Source organism: Vicugna pacos, chromosome 21 (assembly GCF_048564905.1).
Source record: "Vicugna pacos chromosome 21, VicPac4, whole genome shotgun sequence".
Classification (NCBI taxonomy): Eukaryota; Metazoa; Chordata; class Mammalia; order Artiodactyla; family Camelidae; genus Vicugna; species Vicugna pacos.
In genome coordinates, this window is record NC_133007.1 from 29,859,957 (window position 1) to 29,881,353 (window position 21,397).

General features: G+C 41.8%; 1 protein-coding gene, 2 long non-coding RNA genes and 1 other non-coding gene across 6 annotated transcripts in view; 2 read left to right on the plus strand and 2 right to left on the minus strand.

Moving 5' to 3' along the window:
- Positions 1–5,476, minus strand: LOC140688135 (uncharacterized). Its single transcript, XR_012062903.1, has 3 exons — positions 4,899–5,476; positions 2,078–2,167; positions 1–1,229 (listed from the first exon to the last, which is right to left on the minus strand). It is a non-coding gene; the product is annotated as an uncharacterized lncRNA (long non-coding RNA).
- The window catches only part of FMO5 (flavin containing dimethylaniline monoxygenase 5), a 27,913-nt gene continuing 11,987 nt past the window's right edge, over positions 5,472–21,397 (plus strand). Inside the window, exons 1-6 of one of the 3 annotated variants that reach the window (XM_072946725.1) lie at positions 5,472–5,585; positions 6,958–7,012; positions 9,433–9,540; positions 10,724–10,901; positions 17,879–18,067; positions 19,996–20,158. In XM_072946725.1, coding sequence (XP_072802826.1) covers positions 10,767–10,901; positions 17,879–18,067; positions 19,996–20,158 — 487 coding nt within the window. In that variant the 5' untranslated portion in view covers positions 5,472–5,585; positions 6,958–7,012; positions 9,433–9,540; positions 10,724–10,766. The other 2 variants (XM_072946726.1, XM_006212424.4) reach the window with 2 other exon arrangements.
- TRNAS-AGA (transfer RNA serine (anticodon AGA)) lies at positions 9,124–9,196 on the plus strand. Its single transcript has one exon. It is a non-coding gene; the product is annotated as a tRNA-Ser (tRNA).
- LOC140688134 (uncharacterized) overlaps positions 19,347–21,397 on the minus strand; it is a 23,472-nt gene continuing 21,421 nt past the window's right edge. Inside the window, exon 2 of the long non-coding RNA XR_012062902.1 lies at positions 19,347–20,065. This is a non-coding gene — a long non-coding RNA (uncharacterized lncRNA). The remainder of the gene's footprint in view (positions 20,066–21,397) is intronic.

Below are 21,397 nucleotides of genomic sequence, written 5' to 3' on the forward strand. Positions count from 1 at the left end.
AGTGCCCCAGAACAGAAAATCACTGTACCGGGAGGAAAGGGACTGGGTTTTCTTTCTCCCAAGAAAGGAAAAACTGTATTTTTCCTTTTGATATAATTATACATCTTTGGCATCAAATAACACATGATAGATTTAAAACCCAGAAAGCCAACATGGCCAGGAATTACATCAAAGAGAGTTCACATTTTAGAATATCAACAAAGTGAGTCTGCTTTACAGAATTCTTGCCCAGTCATTCCGGAAATTTCTACTAGCCTTTAATAGCAAAGGTAACTTGACTATTATCAAGTAAATCTTTGAGGACAAAGTTCAAAGACCGAAGATGTGCCTCCATGCACCCAAATTTCCCCACAGATCTCTTGTTTGACAAGACTGTGTTTGTTTTCCCTTTTAATTGAACACCTTTGGACTGTGAATGAGTTGCCATCCAATTAGTCACATGCAACTTCACTCTCTGTTCTCCCCCCAGCAGTGTAACGGTTCTGCAGTCCATCTAGCTAATCTCAAAAACTTCTTGAGTTTCCTAACTCTGAAATTTAACTTTTGTGACCTATTTCCACAGAAGGAACAAGACATCTCAATATTAAAATCAGGAAACCAAAATGTTCTTCATGACTCAGCCTTACACTGAGATATCTTTAGCCCACGTGAACATGCTGTCAGGGACCTAACCCTAATCATTCCCTCCTGCCATGGCTGACAAGAGCCCAAAGCCGTCCCGTGACCGACCCCTACAAAGTCTTAGGCTTGAAAAACGAGCACGCCTGTTGTACACGTATCTGTATTCCTGGGGCGCTGCTACAACTTTGATGCAAGGGAGCTCTCCTACCTCCATCCCCACAAACTGCTCCAAATTGGCATGCACAATTACTCTTCGTAATCAAAGAGTTAAAACAATACGAGTGTTTCTGGAAGGCCTATGATGCACAGTAATTTATAATGAGGATAAAACAGCTACTGTAGAGTGATGTTGTGAAAATTAAATGAAATAGTTTTTTATGAAGAACTAAACACAAATTTGAATGTCCAGAGGACTGTGAAGGACCAAGACACTTAAGATGGGAGTGAGCCTGGTGACACCCAAGTGTCTGTATCTTCCCAGTGGAGACGCAAGAAATCAGGAGTTAGCCCTCACTGTCAAGGTTCCATCGTCACCTCATTTGCTCAGGAAATCCACGGGCACTGTTCCGTAGTAATGTCCTCATATGTGTGGCCCACAGAGATGGGTTCTGGAAGTAAACAGAAAACGCATGCACACAGAGCATGGGATATCCACTCAGCCTTCTCGGTAACTGGGTTGTGACAGCCAGCTTTGGTAGACTGCACTCCTGTTCCCAGCTCTTCCCTGTCTCCCTATAAGATGGTTGTACACCCATGCCCTTGGCTGTATGACTCCAGTGTCTGCCAACAAGCAGAATCTGTATCAGTTGCTTTAGTCAACGGAATGCAAGTGGAGGTGATGTACTGTAGAACATGGGCTAAAGCTTTAACGTGCTGGCTTAGACTGTTTCTCCCCTTTGCCATGAGAACTATACAAACCAAACGGGCTGTGCTGGTTAAAATCTTTCCTCATCTTTCCATGTCAGTATAAATTCATCTAATGAAAAATGAATTTTTAAAAACTTTAAATACATATATATTACTCCATAGTATGATGTTCCACAAGAGTGTCCTTCCCCATCTTAATAAGCATTTGTGACGTTATTTCAAATTTTTCACTATTAACATCAGCTAACACTTGAACTCTGTGTGCCAGACCACGTGCAAGCACTTTACATCTATGATCTCCTTTGTTCCTCACAACAACGCCATAGGGTAGGTTATAGTCTATTTCTCATTTTACAAATGAGAAAACTGAGCCACAAGAATGTTAACTTCCCTAGGGTGAGGAAAACAGTTACTGGTGGAGTCCACATCGTCTGGCTCCCACACCTAAGCTGTGCCCCAAACAACTCCGCAATCACGTTTTTGTTACTATGCGCAACTATTTCTGGAGGAAATCCTGCAAGGGAATTGGTGGTAAAAGGGACTTACAATTTTGGTAAAACTGTTGCACATGAAGGCTTCCTCAACTTACCTTCCACCCACAGGGGGTGAGCATGCCCATTTCCATTACTTCTCCAGTCCTGAATGTGACCAATCTTTTTGTTTTGTCTTGTTTTCCGATCTGATGAGGAAAACGGATATCACATTACCTAAAATATCTTTGGTTAGGTGTCTTATTGAAGATTACTTCATCGATTAATTGGCTAATTTTTAATTCCTTCTTTTTTTAATGGCTGTTCATACCTTTTGCTCATTTTTCTATTGTTTTGTCTTTTTGTAATAGTCATGTGAAGCTCTTCACATTTTGAAGTTTAATCTTCTGTTGAATTCCTAGTTTTGAATTCTTTATATAAAAAAGTTTTGAACTTGCATGTGTAAAATTCTCCTTCACTGTTCTTGGATTTTGTCTCTGACTTATAAATGCCTTCCATTTCTCCCAGATTATACAAATATTTTCTCACATTATCTTCTAGTATTGTCTAGTTTTGTTTTTTACATTTATCTCTGAAACTTGTTCTTCCGTACAGTGCAGTCAGGACCTAACTTCAGCTTTTTCCCCTAAATCAATAACATCATTTATCAATAACTCATACTTTCTTCCAATGATTTGTCTACTTATTTTTTATTTGGGGGTAGGAGGTAATTAGGTTTATTTTGTTTGTTTGTTTGTTTATGATGAAGGTACTGGGGACTTTGTGCATGCTAAGCTTGTGCTCTACCACTGAGCTAAGCCCATCCCCTCCTTCCAATGATCTGAAATAGGATCTTTATTGCAAACTAAATTCCTTCGTATATACAGGCTATCTTTTTACCCAATACCACAGTGTTGCGATCACTATAATGCTACAGTTTGTCTTGAACATTTCTTTTAAATTTTTGTCTCCATTTTAATTTTTTTCACATATTTTCTTTTCCAGTATTCACTATAAATTTGAGAATCAAGTCATTAAGGTCCATAAAAAATTCAACCAGAATTTTGATTGGATTGCCTTGACATCACTGGTGCTGGGAGACTGGGAGAGTCGATACTTTTACAACACGAAGGCTCCCTGTCTGGGATGAAGGTATTTATTCAAGTCATATTTTATGTCTTTCAGTCAGGTTTTATTGTTTTCCTTAAATAGGTCCTACATGTTGCTTTTTTGTTTACTCTTGGGAAATGTTTAATTTTTTCCTGCTGTTGTTAGTGGGCTCTTTGATTCTATAACTTCTTCTAATCGGTATACAGGAAAACCATTGGTATACAGGGAAACCGCTGGTATACAGGGAAACCGCTGGTATACAGGAAAACCGCTGGTATACAGGAAACACATTGGTATATAAGGAAAACATTGGTATATAGGGAAAACATTGATTTGTATATGTTGATCTTTTATTCTGCCTCTTTATTGAACTCTCTTTTTAGTACAGTTACTCAGTTGATTCTTTTGGAGTTTTTTAAATTTCCACCTATGAAAAAATGTTACTTCATGTTACTGTGATCTTTATCACATGGTTTAAAAAGGTAAAAAAAATGTGTTTTCAGAGTGAGAATGAGTCAGTTATGCCAGCACAACCATGAATAATCATTAAAAGATACTGGCATACATGGGGCCAGAGAGGAAAAAGAGCAACCATCTTGTTTTATGGCCCTACTAGCCATAAAACTGTGGACTCAGTGCACTTCTAGTTTGACCCAAGATGATGAGGAGTCCAACCTCTAATATATGTCAACTGATTTATTTATTATTTTAAAGTTTACATATAGCAAGTTTACTTTTTTTGGTTTACTATTTTATGAGATTTAATACTGCACAGATTCTTATAACCACCACCACCACAAAGAGGATAAAGAACAATTCTAACCCTCTTAATGGGTCTCTCAACCCATCCCTAACCCCCTAGAAACCACTGATCTGTTCACCAGCACTACCGTTTTATCTTTTCCACAACATTACAGAAATGGAAATACACAGTATGTGACCTTTGAGACACTTCTTTCACTTAGCATAATGCATTTCGTGTTCATCCATGCTGCTTGTGTATTAATAGTTTATTACTTTTTGCCAATGCGTAGCACTCCCTTGTATGGATACACCACAGCTGTTCTGTCTGTTCATCCACTAAAGGACATTTTGAGTCATTTGCAGGTTTTGACAGTCGTTACTAGCACTGCTATGACCCTTTGTGTGCAAGTCTTTATGTGGACATGTGCTTTCATTTCTCTACAAGAAGTAGGATTTTACATTGTAGGCATTTGTTTAACTGTATTAAAATTTACCAAACAATTTTCCAGAATGACTAGTCCATTTTGCATCCTCACAAGCTGTGTAAGAGCTCCGGTGGCGTCAGGCCCTTACCAGCACTGGATACTGGCGTTATTTGTTATTTTAGCCATTCTAGTAGGTGTGTCCCAGTTTCCCATTTGGCTTTAATTTTCATTTCCCTGTTGACCGTTGGGCTCATCACGTGGCTTCTGCCATCCATGTATCCCCTCTGAAGTGTCTGTTCAAATCTTTTGCCCACTTTTTAAAAATAGGGTTTTTTTTTTCAAGTTTTAAGAGTTCTCTATGTATTCTAGATGAAAGTTCTTTGTCAGATATATGATTAAGGCAACTTCCTCCCAGCTAAGGCTGGCTTTTCATTCTCTTAAACTCTTTTGAGAAGAAAAAGTTTTAACAAAGCCTAATTTATCAATTTGTTCTTCTATGGATTATGCTTTTGTATCCAAGAAATGCTTGCCCTACCCAGTCATGAAGATTTTCTCCTATATTTTCTTTTAGTAGTTCTATAAGTTGTACATTTTACACTTAGGTCTATTACCCATTGTAAATTAACTTTCTATATGGTGTAAGATACAGGTCAAGTCTCACCTTTTTGTTTTCGGCCTTGGATGTCTAATTTTTCCAGGATCATTTGTACAAAAAGACTGTCCTTTCTCCATTGAATTGCCTCTGTACCTTCATTAAAAATCAATAGACTGAATTTATGAAGGTCTAATTCTGGAGTCTATTCTATTCCACTGATACAAACAGAAGTTAGAAAATATTGTGAAAGTAATGGTAATGAAAGTACAGCACACTGAAATTTCTGGGACGCAGCTATAGTAGTTCTTAAATGGAAATTTAATGAATTAAGTATCTATCTCAAGCTACAAAAAAAAAGAAAAGGTAGAAAGAGGCAGACATAAAATCAGACATTAATGAAACAGAAAATAGAGAACAGAGAAAGTCAACGAAGCCAAAGATGGTTGGTTAAAAAGATTAATAAAATTGACAGACTTGATTAAGGAAAAAAAAGAGAACAACAAAGAGGCCACATCACCATAGATGGTACCCACACTAAAAAAACAGTATGAGGATTCATGAATACGTCACATCACGACATTCTACCTCCAAACCATATACCGAATCATCTACTCATGATCTCCATGGTCCCCACCCTAGGCCCAGTCTTGATGGTCTCTGATGTGCACGCCAGAAGAAGGACCCCTTGCCCGAGGAGTGAGTGGGAGGACAAGGACCCCCAGACATCCATCGGATCTGAGCGTTCTTCTCTACGTGAGTGAGGTGGAGCCACTACCACAAAACTTCCATCCCCTACTGACCCAGGATTTTACCTGGTTTTCTTTTGTGCTATTTTAAGGATTCAATAGGGTTTTACATTTCCAGTGCCTTAGCCACAGAAAATGACGTTGTTTCTATGGGAAAATGTATTTTGATGTTCAACAATTGATTAAAATTGTTAAAATTGATTAACTTTGGAACCCGATCACTTCTTCACTGGAGATTTTCCTCTTGCTTTTTATGGTGCTTTAAGTATCTTTAAATCTTTTTAATGGGTTTGTAGTCTGTGTTCCCAATCATGTTTGAAAATCAGGAAGGGCAGGGTCTTCCCTTGCTTGTTGTTGTGTGTGAGCGTGGCGGGCAGCACTGGATCCACAGGAACATAACCAGCAGGGCTGCTTGACTGACATTTCATCGTAAATAAACTGATTCACAGATGTCTTTCAGATTCGTTTGCTTTTGAACAAGTCCCTGTATCCTCATCTTGTGCAAGTGTTTATCCTCTCTGAATGGGTTTCTTACAGCTGCTCTAACAAATCACCACAAACTTAGTGGCTTAAAGCAATGTAAATGTATTCTCTTACGTTCCTGGAGACCTGAAGTCCAAAATGGGTCTCTCTGGGTCAAAATTAGTGTCCACAGGGCTGTGCTCCCTCAGAGTTTCTAGGGGTGAGTCTTGTTTCCTTACGGGTTTTGGCTTCTAGAGCTGAACTCCTTGTATTCCTTGGTTCCTGAACCCTTCCTCCATTTTCAAATCCAACAGGATAGCATCTTGCTTCATTGTTCAAATGTCCTTCTCCCTCGACACTCACATCTCCCTCACTCTCCCTTTTATAAGGATGCTTGTGATTACATTAGGTCCATCTGGACAACCTCCCCACCTGAAGACCTCCATTTCATCACGTCTGCAAAGCCCCTTTGGCCGTAATAAGGTGATGGTCGCAGGTTCTTTGCACTAGGAGATGGATCTCTTTGAGGGCCGTGTTTTCAGCCTGCCATAGTGTCCATGATTTGTTTCCTTCTCTTCAATGTGAGTTATCCCCTTCCCTCCTCTGTGCCCAGCAGTAACGCCTAGCACATAGCAGGCCTGGAATAGACGCCACACTGTGGGTGACTCCTGCACGGTCAGGTCTGACTGATGCAGGCTTCACTACTGTAGCAAACACGTCCTCAGATGTTAATTCAACAGAAGCATAGTTCTCACTCACGCCACGCGCGGTGCGCGTCAGGCGGCCTTCCTTGGCAGCTCTCCTTCAAACAAGATTCAAGCTCATTCTCTTATAAACCTGCCATCTTAAAAAAAGGGGGGGGGCAATATTTATTGAATTAATTTTTATTTATTTATTTGTTTGTTTGTTTGTTTTAGGCGAAAGGCAGACTTAACAGAAAGAATTAGGATGTGGGAGAACCCCTGAGCAGAGGTGAGCCTGTGCTGCTCAAAAGCCCCTCCTGGTTTGGTCTTTTGCAGAAATTCATCCATAAACACAATTAGACATGCCTGTACGCTTTGCACGCACGCACACACACACACACCCCTTCGAAAGTCTCATATCTACTTCCCTGGAATCAGCCCTTGTCATCTGTCCTTTGTCTTACTGCTCCTCCCCAGTCGCACGAGCAGCTTAGCGGGGTCTGTGTAGTGATTTGCATGCGCTGTGACAGCCCAATGAAGAAATGACTCACTTGCAAATTTGCAGTTAGCCTAGACAGAGAGAAACTTTGAGTCAAGGCTGAAAACATTTTACAAGTAATCTAAAAACAAAACAATTTGCCAGATTTAAAAGTAATTAATTATAAAACACAATTAAAGTAGTAGAGCATTAGAATAAAGTGACATTTTGAAAGATGGTTTTACAAGTGATTCTCGTATTGTTCTGAAACTGTAAACCTGATTCTGCAGGGAGAGGCGAACATTCAGGTTACAAAAGTATTTGTCAGTTTTCCTATAACTAGGCATCTCTAGTACATTCAAAATGATCCAATTCACACATAATTCATTTATAGGTTAAACTTCCAGTACATAAGATGGTTGCATTGAAACTCTGTTCAGAATTTTACTTTTAAAACATACTATTATAGTATAAGTTCACATTTACGACGGAAAGCTTTTATGAAAGACATCAGTCTTAAAAAAGGTACAGGCCCAAAGAATATTGATACTAATAGTAATTAGAGTTGCCTAAACAGCTGTAGAAAGCAAAATTTAAAATTTAATAGCACTGCAAATAGCGGTTTACTTACCTCTAATACAACAGTCCAAGATTAATAGACCCAGAGGAGAAGATCCAGTCATTTAGGGCCCCAACCTGATGGCAGACCTACCTCTTCAACAGAATTTCCAAAGGTCTTCTGATTATCAACAGTCTAGGCTACAGGAAAGCAGAACGAGCAGAGGTCTAGGGCAAACCATTGCCTTTTAAATAGGCGAGGCAGAACTTGTCTACTCACCTCTTCTCAGATTCCGTGGTGAGAACGTAGTCACTTACATGGCCACGTGCAGCTGCAAGAGAAACTGGAAAATACAGTTACTACTGTAGCCACAGCTACAGCCCAATGATGTTGTAACAGGAGGAAAACAGATTTTAATGAAGAGTCAGCAGTGTCTGACACCCCTCTAGCCTCTGAAATTCCAGTTGCTTCATTCTCCTGATGCGCTCATCCCCACCCCAAGGGAGATAGCTCCAAACCCCGCCCAGGTGCTGCCCGCAGCTCAGATTCTGGGGTCTCCGGGTGGCTTGTGATCGTCTTCCTTAGCCGCGGATTGGCTTCTTGCAGCCCAGCAGCTCATTAACTCAAACGAAGTCATCCAGTAAGCCATGGTCTAATAGAAACATGGTGATTGTGTGAGATGTTCTTGTTCTTTAGTATCCAGTGGCCTTCCTACTACCGTAAGTTTTGATGAGGAATAAGATGAGAAGTTAATATTTTTGAGGGAGATGCATTTAGGTAACTGAAAAAACTTTTGCTTTCTAGGAGAGAGTATCATTAGACAGGAGGAAAGACATTTGGCGACAAAAGACATTCTCTTTCATGGTATTTGGTGGTGAGGACACTAGTTAAATAAAGCGTTCTGGAGCAAAGGGAGAAGAGAATCCAGAATAAAAGTATTTAGTAGCTTTTTTTTTAAAAAAAAACTTTTTTGGTAGACCATCTTGATGTCACTACTGAAAGAGTAATGACACTTTGACAGAGAAGAACCACATAAAAAAACACTGTTTAAAAAATTGCTGAGAAATATATAACTCCATCCTTTAGCTTTTCCCCTTTATTCTCCCATTAGTCTATGTTGATGTTTTGTGTTCCCCACTGTGTGTGTGTGTATGTGTGTGCGTGTTCATGTAATTCAGATCATATATCGAGCAGTAATCTTCCTGAGGTACCTGAATGATTCCCCTAACCAAAGATCTATTTTTAAACATATTTTGAGATAGTGGTAGAAATAAGGCAAGCTACACTCAGCTAAAATTAGTTCAACCAAAGTGTAAACTGTAAAGGCAGGAGTTAGGCAAAGAAAAGAGATGCAATAGCGGGAGGAGGGTATAGCTCAGTGGCAGAGTGCGTGCTTAGAATGCACCAGGTCCTGGGTTCAACCCCCAGTACCTCCATTAAAAACTAAATGAAATAAATAAGCCTAGTTATCACTTACCCCACCAAAAAAAAAAAAAGATGCAATAGAGAGATTGGAAACGGAAGAACGACTTGTGGCTAAACAAGATGTAAAAATATCCTCATAAAGGAGCAGTATGTATAGTGATTGGACGCCCAGGTCTGAAGCCAAATTGCCTGGGTTACCTCCCTGCCTTTTCACTTGTCTGCAAAATGACTAGTACTTTCTTCATAGGGTTGCTGAGAAGACTGTGTCTGTTCCAATGAAGTCTTGCACCATACAAGACCAACTCTTGAGAAGTAACCATTGGCCTGGGAGGTGGGGAGATACTTTTGGGGTGAGGTAAGTCAGTCAAAACCCACGGCTGCTATTCTTGGCATCAGGTCACCTTCAGCAAAGTTGACTGAGGGGTTCCAGTAGGAGGTGGCAGAAGATGCATGACATGTCACAACCTACCTCTTCAAGGGTGCCTTGCATCTGTCAAAATGCACTTCTGGGTTGGGTGCGCCCTGCGTCTGACCCAGTATGTGAAATCCTATATCCATTATATCGATCTTTTCTGCAGGATATTTGAAAAAAATGGTTACATTTTGAAAGTGAGTATTTTTTGCTCCTGATTACACACGTAACTGTGAGAGAAAGCACTTTCTAAAAGTTTTTTTATTTCATTGAAATTATCAGTTTGTGTTTTGCTCTTCCCTGAACTATAACCTCCTCTGAGTAGGAAATTTAATCCATTCCTCACCATCCCCCAGCACCCAGCTCAGGGCACCGGTATTTTAAAGTAAATTTCTACCAGTAGCACAGAACCGAAGATCTGATTTCTGAGGCGGGGATGGGGGTCGAGAGGTGGACGAGGGGGCCAGGCTCTGTTTTAACAGAGCTCTTAAAAGGTAAGTGTACTCCACTTCAAGCTTCTGGAGCAAGACCTGCTCTGGGGTTACTGACAGTGCCCCTTCGTCGGGAGGAGTTTGTCACTTTAAGGCAAAAACACACCAGGAAGTTTTAAGTGGATGGGAGGGGCTGGCGACGGAGTGACGCGTTTGCTCTCCGGAGCACAACAGTTTCGTTTGTGGAACTGCAGCGGAAAAAAGTTAAGTTTTTTGCGGGAAGCAGGCTTCCGCCCACGTTTTAGTTCTACTGTGCGGGGAGCGGGAGCCGCCGAGTGGGCGGGGCGCTGGCTGAAGGGGGGCGGAGCCGAGCAGCCCAGCCCAATTGGCTGTTGCTGCTGTTTGCACTTTGTCGCTTTATATTTCATCGAAAAGGGCCTAAGGGGCAGCGTGGCCTCCAGATCGCAGCTGAAGGATCTGCAGGTGTCGCCGGAAAGGCGGTAAGATCCGGCACCCCAGCAGACCTCTCAGCTCTGGTCTCAGCCCTGGGTCTTGCAGGCGCAGGGTTCCCCCATCCAAGGTGTAGTCATTCCCCGTAGCCAAGAGGACACTGGAATTTGGATGCCATGGCCAAGGTCTTCCCTGAAAGGTGTTAAATGATATGTGTTCTCTGTCTTTTGTCACCTCTTCTTTAGGACGGGTTACACTGACACAGTCGGGTGAAGGTCTCCGGAGACCATGACCAAGAAAAGAGTTGCGGTGATTGGGGCAGGTGCGAGCGGGCTCACGTCTATCAAGTGCTGCCTGGAAGAAGGCTTGGAGCCCGTCTGCTTTGAAAGGTCGGATGACATCGGAGGGCTCTGGAGGTTCCAGGTAAATCTCCTGGTTCCTTAATATTTGGAACCCTCGATGTAACTAGGTGCATGAGGTGTTCTGTCTCGTGTCAGGAAATATGATGGGCTTGATTGTGATTAAACCTCTTAGATTTCAGTCTGCTGACAGCAGCAGCCAATACCTTGCCACACCATGCAGGTTCCTCTTTCCCTAGGCTGGCAGCAAAATGAAACACAGGTATCACTTGCTTTTTCCCTTTATTGATGCCTGTGAAAATGGCACAGAGATCACCTTCATTTACAGAGCTTCCTTGATTTACATTTTGGTAAGCCTATCATAAACTTAAAATATTCTAAGTTGAAAATGCACTTAATACACCTAACCTACCTAATGCTATAGGGGAGCCTTGCCTACCTTAAACATGCTCAAAACACTTAATTAGTCTACAGTCAGGCAAAATCATCTCACACAAAGCCTAGTTTATAATAAAGTGTTGACTATCTCATGTAATTTATTGAATACTGTACTGAAAGTGAAGAACAGAATGTCTGGGTACAGAGTGGTTGTGAGTGTATGGGTTGTTTACCCTCCTGGTGGTGTGGCTGACTGGGAGCTGCTGCTGCCGGGCATCACCAGACTATGGTACCAAATATTGCTAACCCGGCAAAAGATCAAAATTCAAAAGTCCAAGTATGGTTCCTATTGAATGTGTATCTCTTTTGAACCACTGTAAAGTCAAAAAAATCTTAAGTGGAATCATCATAAGTTAGAGACCGTCTGTAATGAGTTCTGCTGCTGTTCAGAAGAGGGTAACAATCTGGGGGGGAGGGGTGTAACAAAATAATAAACACTAGAAAATGCAAAGGGGTTAGAAAATTTGGAGTGATTGTTCTTGGTCTGCATTATTCCGTAAGTGGTTTAGGATACTGCTTACAACTCCTTCTAGGAATCCCCCTTTTCAGTCTCCTCTAAACTTTTTGGATTTTTTCTTTTCTTCCCTTCCTTTTTTTTTTTAAACTTTTTTTATTGAGTTATAGTCATTTTACAATGTTGTGTCAAGCCTTCCTCTTTTTCTAAATTCTAGTTACTTTAGATAAATCTCTAATAATTCTAGTCCTTGAATGGAATATAAAATCTGGCAGCCTTCTTTGATTTGAACTTTTCTTTCACTTGAGAAATCAAATCAGTAGTTCAAAGTCCTGTCTTCAGAGAAGGGCAGAGGGCACCCCCAACTGGGTTTTTTCGTCCTTGCAAATACTCAGTTTTAAAGTTGAGTTGCTTTAATATGCAAACCCAGCCCTGCAACTTGTTAATAACAGTTATTATCTAGTTAAATGTCAAAGTTAAACTTATTATAAGTCAAAGAATATCAGCCTCCTTAACTGATCTCCAAAGTGACATCCACTGGGTTTGCTTTTAAACTCACCCTATAAGCCAGTGAATGGTATTAAGGTGTCCAGATGTGTTTCATATTTTGTAAAAACTAACACAGTGTTAGCCAGCTACTTAAAAGTGGCTTCAAAGCTTTCCTTAGTTGATCAGCAGTACAATTCTTCTGCATCTTGGCTCTGTCTTGGGGACTTACTCTATTTGACAATAGCCCTTTTTCAGATCTAGGGTGCTTCCCCTTAGCAGGGTCAGTCATGCCTCTGTCATAATCAGTCTTGGGCATGGGCTGAAAAGACTGTTATTTAGTATTTTGTAATCAATAGAGAATTTTACTTCTGAAATCCAGCCACAACACAGTGTAGAGATTAAGAGCACAGTCTAGGTTCGAAGCCTGTGTCTGCAGCTAGGAGCAGTGTGACCTTGTGGAAAATCACTAACCCTCTCTCTGCTTCGATGTTGTCATCTTCAAGCAGAAGGTGATAACACTTCATAGCTGTTGTGGGGACGAAGTGAATGAGTAACTGTGCCGTCACTAGTGATAGCGCCACGGTAAGTGCTGCCTGTTAGTTCTTCTTCAGTGGGCCTGGAGCGGGGCCCATGCAATTGGTGTCTCTGGCCAGCAACCCAGGCAGGTTTGGCAGCTACTAGCAAGGCATCAAATCAGTTGAGGGTTCACCATCCTATACGATTATCAAGTTTCTGGCTTTTATCTCCGAAGTGGTTTTAATTTGTTCTCAGTTAAAGATTTAACCTGGAGTTTCTTCTGATTATACTCTTAGCAACATTTCAACACCTTATAAACTGCTTCCTTGAAAATAAATAAGCTATATTTCATCATAATTCTCTGACTTCTGTTAAGACACGCCACATCTGTGTCTATTTTATTATATATGTCATATGTAAAATATATTTTATGTATATTTTAAAATACACATGCATATTATATCATATATATTTTACACACACAGGCGCACATACCACTGTATTTCTAGAGCCAAGGGTGATGCCTGGCATGTATCAGATACCAGATACATTTATGTTTTATAAATGAGTTCTTGAGAAGCAAAATGCCTTGAGTGGCTGCTTAGAATGCTTGTGGAAACAGAGGCCTTCCTTCTCACATATTCCATGGTTACACAGTTGAGAGCCTGAGGTATTACAAAAAACCATTAATTGCAGAGTAAACATGTTTTACGTGTTTGATTCTGGTTTCCTTAAGAACTCCCTCTGTCTGTTTCTCTGCCACCCCCTTGCTTGTCAGGTGGAGTCCTGCTTTCCCCTTTCCTACCCCATAACTTTTCTGTGATTCACTGGGGGCTTCACATATAGGATCACCCAAGCACTTTGGAATTCCACCATTGCTGCCGGGTTCCAGTAAGCTACTGGGAACTCAGGGCTTCCATTTTCTCTTTCTTGCTACAGGTCTCAGGGATTCAGTACACATTTTTTTTCCTTCTTGATCTCCTCATTAATGTTAGATCAGACTGATGATGAAAAGATACTCACGTGAGGCATGTCACTTTGATTTGCATACTACAATGTTACTTTGGGGGGGGGGGTAATCAGGTTTACTTATTTTTAGAGGAGGTGCTAGGGATTGAACCCAGGACCTTGTGTATATTAAGCATGTGCTCTACCACTTGAACAATACCCTCCCTGCCTGCTATAATATTACTTTATGAATGAAATAACTTCAAAGGATAAATCCCTTATGAAATGCTGAGGATTTAATATACATATTTAATGATGAAAAGTAATTTTTAATATTCTTTCATCAATTTGAATATTCACAAATCCTTCAGGCATACCAAAACAGTGCTTCTTAGACTTCAATGTCCATATGAATCACTGGTGACTTAGCCAAAATGCACATTCTGATTCATTAATCTGGGGTGCTGCCAAGAGCCTACAGTGCTAATAAGCCCCAGGTGATGCCAGTACTGACTTGATAACTGCACTTCAAGTAGTAAAGTTCTCCAGTGTGTATGTGATACAAAGATACCGTAAGGATACAATATAATGTAAAATGAGGCATGTTGGGTAAGTGTTCATTTAAAATATAAGATTAGCTAATAATCACCCTTAAATGAAGAGGTTTTTTTTTAAATTCTTATATATATTAATCCCCCCACCCAAAAATAAAACAACTGAATGGATGCAAAAACACTTAAAAGAGGGTACCTGTAGAGCCATGGCTGTCAGCTTTGGCTGCACCCTGAAGAATCATCTGAGGAACTTTAACAGACGCTGGTATCAGTCCATCCTGATTCTGGCTTTACTGGCCTGGGACGCCAATAAAGCTGTGCACTAGTTATTTGTAACGTGCTGTGCACATGGAAACCTTTGCCCTTTAGCTTTTACCCCAGATGTCCCAGGTGATAAATGAGGATGACACTGCATCTTTGAAACAAAATCAATAATATTTTATTGAACACACATTTCTGGACCTCAGATTGTTAGATATTATATAACCTCCAGCCACCACCCTCAGTCATTCTGCAGTTTAGCTAAGGATGTGTGGAGAAAGGACTTTGAGTGGATGGGATAAACTCTGGTGCCCTGAGCTTTCTGGGGCCAGCACGCTACCTCTTACCAGCAGATCTCAACCTTGTCTACCATTAGATAAGGAGCAATTAAAACAAGGTCTCTGGGAGCAGAGAGCAAGCATTAGTATTTTCTAGAGTTCCCCATTGATTCCATTGTGCAGACAACGTTGAGAACAACCATCCTAAGACAGCTTCTGTCCCGTGGGGTGCTGAGAGTCTGTCAAGGAACAGCAGACCCACACTGTCCTCACTGCTCCCACTGAAGGGGAGTCATGCTTCTCCTTCCTTCTGCCCTCACCACGGCTACAACCTCTTCAGCTCCAATTACACCACCCTAGGTCCCCTCTTTTATTATATGAACTTCCTACTCTAATGCGAGAGTCGCGTGTTTAAGCAGGAAATACAGCCAAGGTACGTCTGTAGGGGGCAGATTTGTTCACTGACGGTAGGAAGCATTCAAATGCAGGAGCAGGAGCTTCTTTTCCCACCCACTTGCCCAGTGCCGCCCGGCTCTCGCTCTCTTTCATACAGCAGTGGGGTGACCGTGATAAACGCTATCTCCAATCCAGTCAGGTGTTTAGAGGGGCTTGAAGAATCTTGCTGACCCGTGATAACACTTTGTTGTGTTTGTTACTTGGAAAAGAATACAAATACATGAGTATTGTCAGAAGGGTAAGATCTGTGATTCATTTAGCTCAGTGGACCCAACAGACCTGCCGCGGAAAGCGTGGCTCTACTTGTCTACACTTTGAACCCTGAAAAACCAGGGACAGAGTTGTATTTTTTTAGCATTTAATATAGTTGGGGTTTTTTTTATTATTATTACAGAGGGACTTTGGAGATGTCTGCTCAACAAATGAAGTCAAATTTAGAAGTTAGGAGTGTGTCGACCCCTGCCCCCACAAACAGCTTAATTTCAAAATGACCCTGCCACTCGTTCATTTATTTTAATTAAAAAAAAAAGCCATGTACAAACATTTTATTATTTATATATATATACATATACACATGTGTGTATATATATTCTTTTTTCCTTTTTTTAATACAACGGATACTATTGATTTTAATTTTTTTACTTTACTTTTTTGTGGGGGGAGGTAATTAGGTTTATTTATTTTTCAGAGGAGGTACTGGGGGTTGAACCCAGAACCTTGTCTGTGCTAAGCATGTGCTCTACCATTTGAACTATACCCTCCCTCTAAACAACATGTTTAAATAAACTTTTAATTGTAGAACAGCGTTAGATTTACAGAATTATTAGGAAGACAGTAGAGTTCCCGCATAATCCACGCCCAGTGTGCTCTATTATTCACACCTTACACCACTATAATACATTCGTCATAATTAATGAGCCAATATTGATACATTATTATTGTTGCCGAAAAGCCAGCCTCTGTACCCTGATCGCCGGACTGAGAGCTGGAGGAAGAGTTCTGGGAGGAGAGAAAAGAACAGCTTTATTGCTTTGCCAGGGAAAGGGGGACCCAGGAGGCCGACGCCTTAGAGACCACGAGCCCGTCGTGGGGTTGGGGTCTTGAGGTTTCCTAGAAAAGTGGTAAGAATCAGGGTGTTTTACAGGGGCTACCCTCCTCTTCCCCTCAGTGAATCTTCAGCAGGAACTTGGAGGTCTGTCCACTCTTCTGAGATTATCAGCCTGTTACCTCCGTGCTGGAGCGCAGCCTCGGGGTTAAAGTCATGTAAAGAATGAGTCCGCAGGTTGTTTTAGCATCAGGGAAGTCAGTGTGTTTGTTTGCTTTACACTCCTTCATTATTAACTGAAGTCCACACTTCTTTCAGATGTACTGCTTTTTCCCTAATGGCCTTGACCTGTTCCAGGCGTTCCCATCCGGGACCCCACCCTGCGTTTGGTTGTCTTGTCTCCTTAGGCTCCTCTTGGCTGTGACAATTTCTCAGACTTCCCTTGTTTTTGATGACCTCGACAGTATTGAGGATTACTGGTGAGGTATTTTACAGAATGTCCTTCAATGGGGATTTGTCTGATTTTGTTTTTTAAATCATGGTTAGACTGGGGTTATGAATTTGGGGGAAGAGGACCTTAGAGATAAAGTGCCATTCTTGTCACATTGTATCAGTGTTAAAGCTCATCACAGTGATGTTAACCTTGACGACTTGGCTGAAGACGGTGTTTGTCAGGGTTGCCACTGTGAAGTTACTCTTTTTTTCCTCCCCTGCCATACTGTACTCTTTGGAAGAAAGTTACTGCGCACAGTCGACACTGAAGGACAAAGTTGGCTATTCTAGGTCTTTCGTCTTTCCACATAAATTTTAGAATCAGTTTGTCCACAAAATAGCTAGCTGGGATGTTGATTGGGGTTGCATCGAATCTATAGATCAAGTTGGGAAAACTGACATCTTAACGTTATTGAGTCTTTCAATCTATGAGCACAGAACACCTTTCCCTGTGTTTAGATCTTTGATTTTCTCTATCTGTGTTTTATAGTGTCTCCATGTAAGTCTCCTACATACTTGTTAGATTTTTACCTAACCATTTAATTTGGGGGGGGGATGGTTATAAATGGGGCTTTTTTTTAAAAATTTCAGAATCCAATTGTTCACTTCTGGTATATTGGAAAGTAACTGACTTTTGTATACTAACCTGTGTCCTGCAACACTGCTATAATTGCTTATTAGTTCCAGATTTTTTTTTAAGTTCTTTGGGATTTTCTACACAGACAGGCATATCATCTGTGAATAAAAATACTTTTATTTATTCCTTCCCAGTCCGGGTACTTTTATTTCCGTTTATTATCTTATTACACTAGCTAGGATTTCTAGTAGTCCTGGTGGAAGTGGTGAGAGAGGATGTCCCAGTCTTGGGAGCCCTTCAGTACCATCCCAGCTGCGTGCTGTTGGTCAGAAGCAAGCCATAAAGACAACTCAGATCCAAGGGGAAGAGACCACGCGCGGGTGCAGATACTGGGAGATGTGAAGGTGTGTGTGTGTGTGTCACTTTTTTAAAATTGGCATTTCTTTCAGGAAACTTGTTCAAATGTTTATGGGCTGTTTATAAACCGTGACCTTAATTCTCAAATGGCTATGCAAGCTTTCTATTTACCGCAGGAAAACCCAGAAGAAGGAAGGGCCAGTATTTACAAGTCCGTGATCATCAACACTTCTAAGGAGATGATGTGCTTCAGCGACTACCCCATCCCAGACAGCTACCCTAACTTCATGCACAACTCCCACGTCCTGGCATACTTCAGGATGTATGCCAAAGAATTCGACCTTCTAAAGTACATTCGGTTCAAGGTAGGGGATTTTGTGGTTATCTTTGTGTTTGAAGTTGTTTGTCAAGTAAGTGAATGATGTGGCTTCATTTGCCAGGGCTCGCGGGTAGGCTGGCATGCACATGTGTCTGTCCCACCCGGACAGGCTCCACGCCATGTCTTCTCTGTGAAGGAAAAATCTTCATGGAAAGGTCTCTCTTCTATATATTCAGGCTGCAGATCCAGGAAGCTACCTTCATCTCATGGCCTTCACTCTATATCATTTGATTGCAATAAAACAACTGGGGGGAACTGACAGCGATGGGAGCTTTAAAACCTTCTAGTTCCACAACTTGTCCGCTACCGCTGAGCCCGTTCATGCTTCCTGAAGCACTTTTCAGTGCATTATTTTACGTGATCACAATGATCCAGTGAAGCAGTTACTGAAAAGTTATTGAGGAAGCAAAGAAGATAACTCTGGTGTAGAGAGAAGAACGCTGAATTGGGGAACAAGCACTTGAGTTCTAGTCTCTAGTCTTTGCTCTACCACTAGTCAACTTGTGACTGCCGACAACCAAGCTCCTCAGCTTTGCTGTGTCTTAATTTTCTGGTTTGTAAAACAAGATGATTATCGTGGATCACTTCAGTGGCTCTTTCCTGCTGTAAAGTCTTTCATGATATTTCTATCATTTTAAACCACGACCATAAAAGAATATATATTTCTGACAGCTGGCAAAAAGCCCAGATCTTCTTCTACCTTCTGATCATTCTACTAAATCATGCCTTTTTCTACTTAACAACAGAAATAAAATGGCAATATCCAGTGACGGCTCCCAGAGTCTGTCACGTACAGCCCAGTGGTGCTTCTCTTACTTGTTCAAACGCTTACTGAACAGACTTGTTACCATACCAAGTGGTGAAGAGACAAAGACAAAAAAAAAAAAAATCAGTGATTTCACAGTCTAGTTAAGGAGACAGAAAAATGAAGCAAATTTCCACTGTAAACATAATCAATAAAAATAGATACTGGGTGAGAAATATCATAGCGCTGTACACACTGCGGCTCAGAAGAGGGGTGCTAGCCCACCCAGGCATCAGGCATCAGGCACCTAGGGACTAGGAGGGAAAACCGAATTAAACGTTGAAGGTTGAGCATCTCTAAATGAAGAAGGTGTAAAAGCGTGACCCAGGCAGAAGCACCAGCCGAGGTCCTGACGGAGAGGAACTATGAGCAGTCCAGGATGGCTTGGTCTACCAAGACAGTGTGGTCATAAACCCTAGAGGCACACAGGGACACATTATTAATGCTTCCTCAGGCTGGGTAGAGTAACCCATATTTATTATTACTTTTAAAAGCTAAAAATTGTACCACTGACTATCCCATCTCATGCCTTCTTTCTTTATAGTTACTTGTAAAATGGACATTTATAGGTGTCAAAGAGGCTCATTTACATAAAATGGGAGCCACTGAGATGTTTTTCTCCTCTACTGGGAAACGGAGCCCTGTGGCTCCATCACACGTTTAAGGCTGAGCAGTGAGAGCAGGAGCGGGGGGCAAGAAGACATCAGAGAGTCTCAGGGTGTCTGGGGGTCTGGAGAGGAATAAGCATTTAGTGCGTGGAGTGTTTTAGAGGCACTAGAAAAGCCCAAACTTTGTTCAAGTATCGTGTTGCCTTGGGGTATGGGCCAAGAGAACTGGTCATTTGCGCTCTAGAAGCAGAGGAGAGTGCCACTTCAGCCCGCCAAGTCTGCTGTGTTTAGCTTGCCTCATGAAAGTCTTCTCACTCTGACCACAGCCCCGATCAAAAAAGTTCTTATCTGTGGAGTGCGAAAGTCAAGCATCCTTGTGTGAGCCCTGAGATGCGGCGTCCGCCCCCTGGGTGACACTCCGCAAGGAGAGTCGTGTCAGGGAAGACATCCGCTGCACAGGCTGTGGCTGTCGTCCCCCATGGCGGTGCCTTTTTTCCTTAGACCACTGTGTGCAGTGTGAAGAAGCAGCCTGATTTCTCCGCTTCAGGCCAATGGAAGGTGGTCACGGAATCTGAAGGGAAAACGGAGACAGACATCTTCGATGCAGTCATGGTTTGCACTGGCCATCACACCGATGCTCACTTACCCTTGGAAAGCTTCCCTGGTGAGTAGCTTACCAGGAAGGAAGGCCCCAAACCCTGCCCGTGACCTGATCCCTGAGGAGTGGGGGGACCGCGGCCCGAGTGGTTCCCTGAGGAGTGGGGGGACCACGGTCCAAGTGGTTCCCTGAGGAGTGGGGGGACCGCGGCCCGAGTGGTTCCCTGAGGAGTGGGGGGACCGCGGTCCAAGTGGTTCCCTGAGGAGTGGGGGGACCGCGGTCCAAGTGGTTCCTGCCTTGGGATGAAACAAGGCTTCTATCCCAACTCTGCACACTCCCCTGAACGATGCTGGGTACCTTGTACGACTGCTGTCTGGGAGCAGAGATGACGGTAATTTGGGGGACTAGAGGAAAATTAGAAGGCTCTGTATTTAGTCTCACCATGACCTTGGTTTTTCTAAGAATCAAAAGAAGGAATGTGGAGTTGCTGCATTAGGTTGAATGAGGGCTTTTTTAGCAACTGAGGAAACAAACAGAACTATTAGGTTTCTATAGAAGAAAATAAAGCTTAAAGAAAGTTTAATTATAGTCTTTGGCCTGGATTTTCATTTTGAGGGAAAAAAGCACTCTATGTATACTCTAGATCATTGAAAAACATATATGCTCCAACTAAAATGGAAGTAGGGATTTACAGACGATGCAAGAGAGGGGTTGGGGGTGGGCAAAGTAGGTGAAAGGGATTAAGAGATACAAACTACCAGCTATGAAATAAATCTGTCACAGGGATGTAATGTACGGCACAAGGAATGTAGTCAAAATGTTGTAATAACTTTGTTGCATAGTCTATGAAAATGGGCAGGGTATAGCTCAGTGGTAGAGCATGTGCTTAGCGTGCATGAAGCCCTGGGTTCAGTCCCCAGTACCTCCATAAAATAAGTAAATAAATAAACCTAATTACATGCTCCCTACCAAGTCACTTCAGATGTTGTACATCTGAAACTAATATGATAAGTCAACTACCCTTCAACATGAAAAAATAAAGACGATGAAGAGACAGAAGAGAATGGAGGTCTTCTGAAGCAGTTTGGACTTAGGAGTTCACATGTCCAAAATACAAACAGATCCTGATTTAAGCAGACAGCTTATGATAAGGAAATCACAAGGTTCTACTCTGAGGCTGTGGGAAAAGAAAGCAGGCAAAAATATCCAGAAAGGCAAGAGTGAGTGCAGCTGAATAAAGGGGGAACATACGGAGAACATGTGCATAAACTCCGCACACTGCAAAACAAGGAAGGATTTAACAAG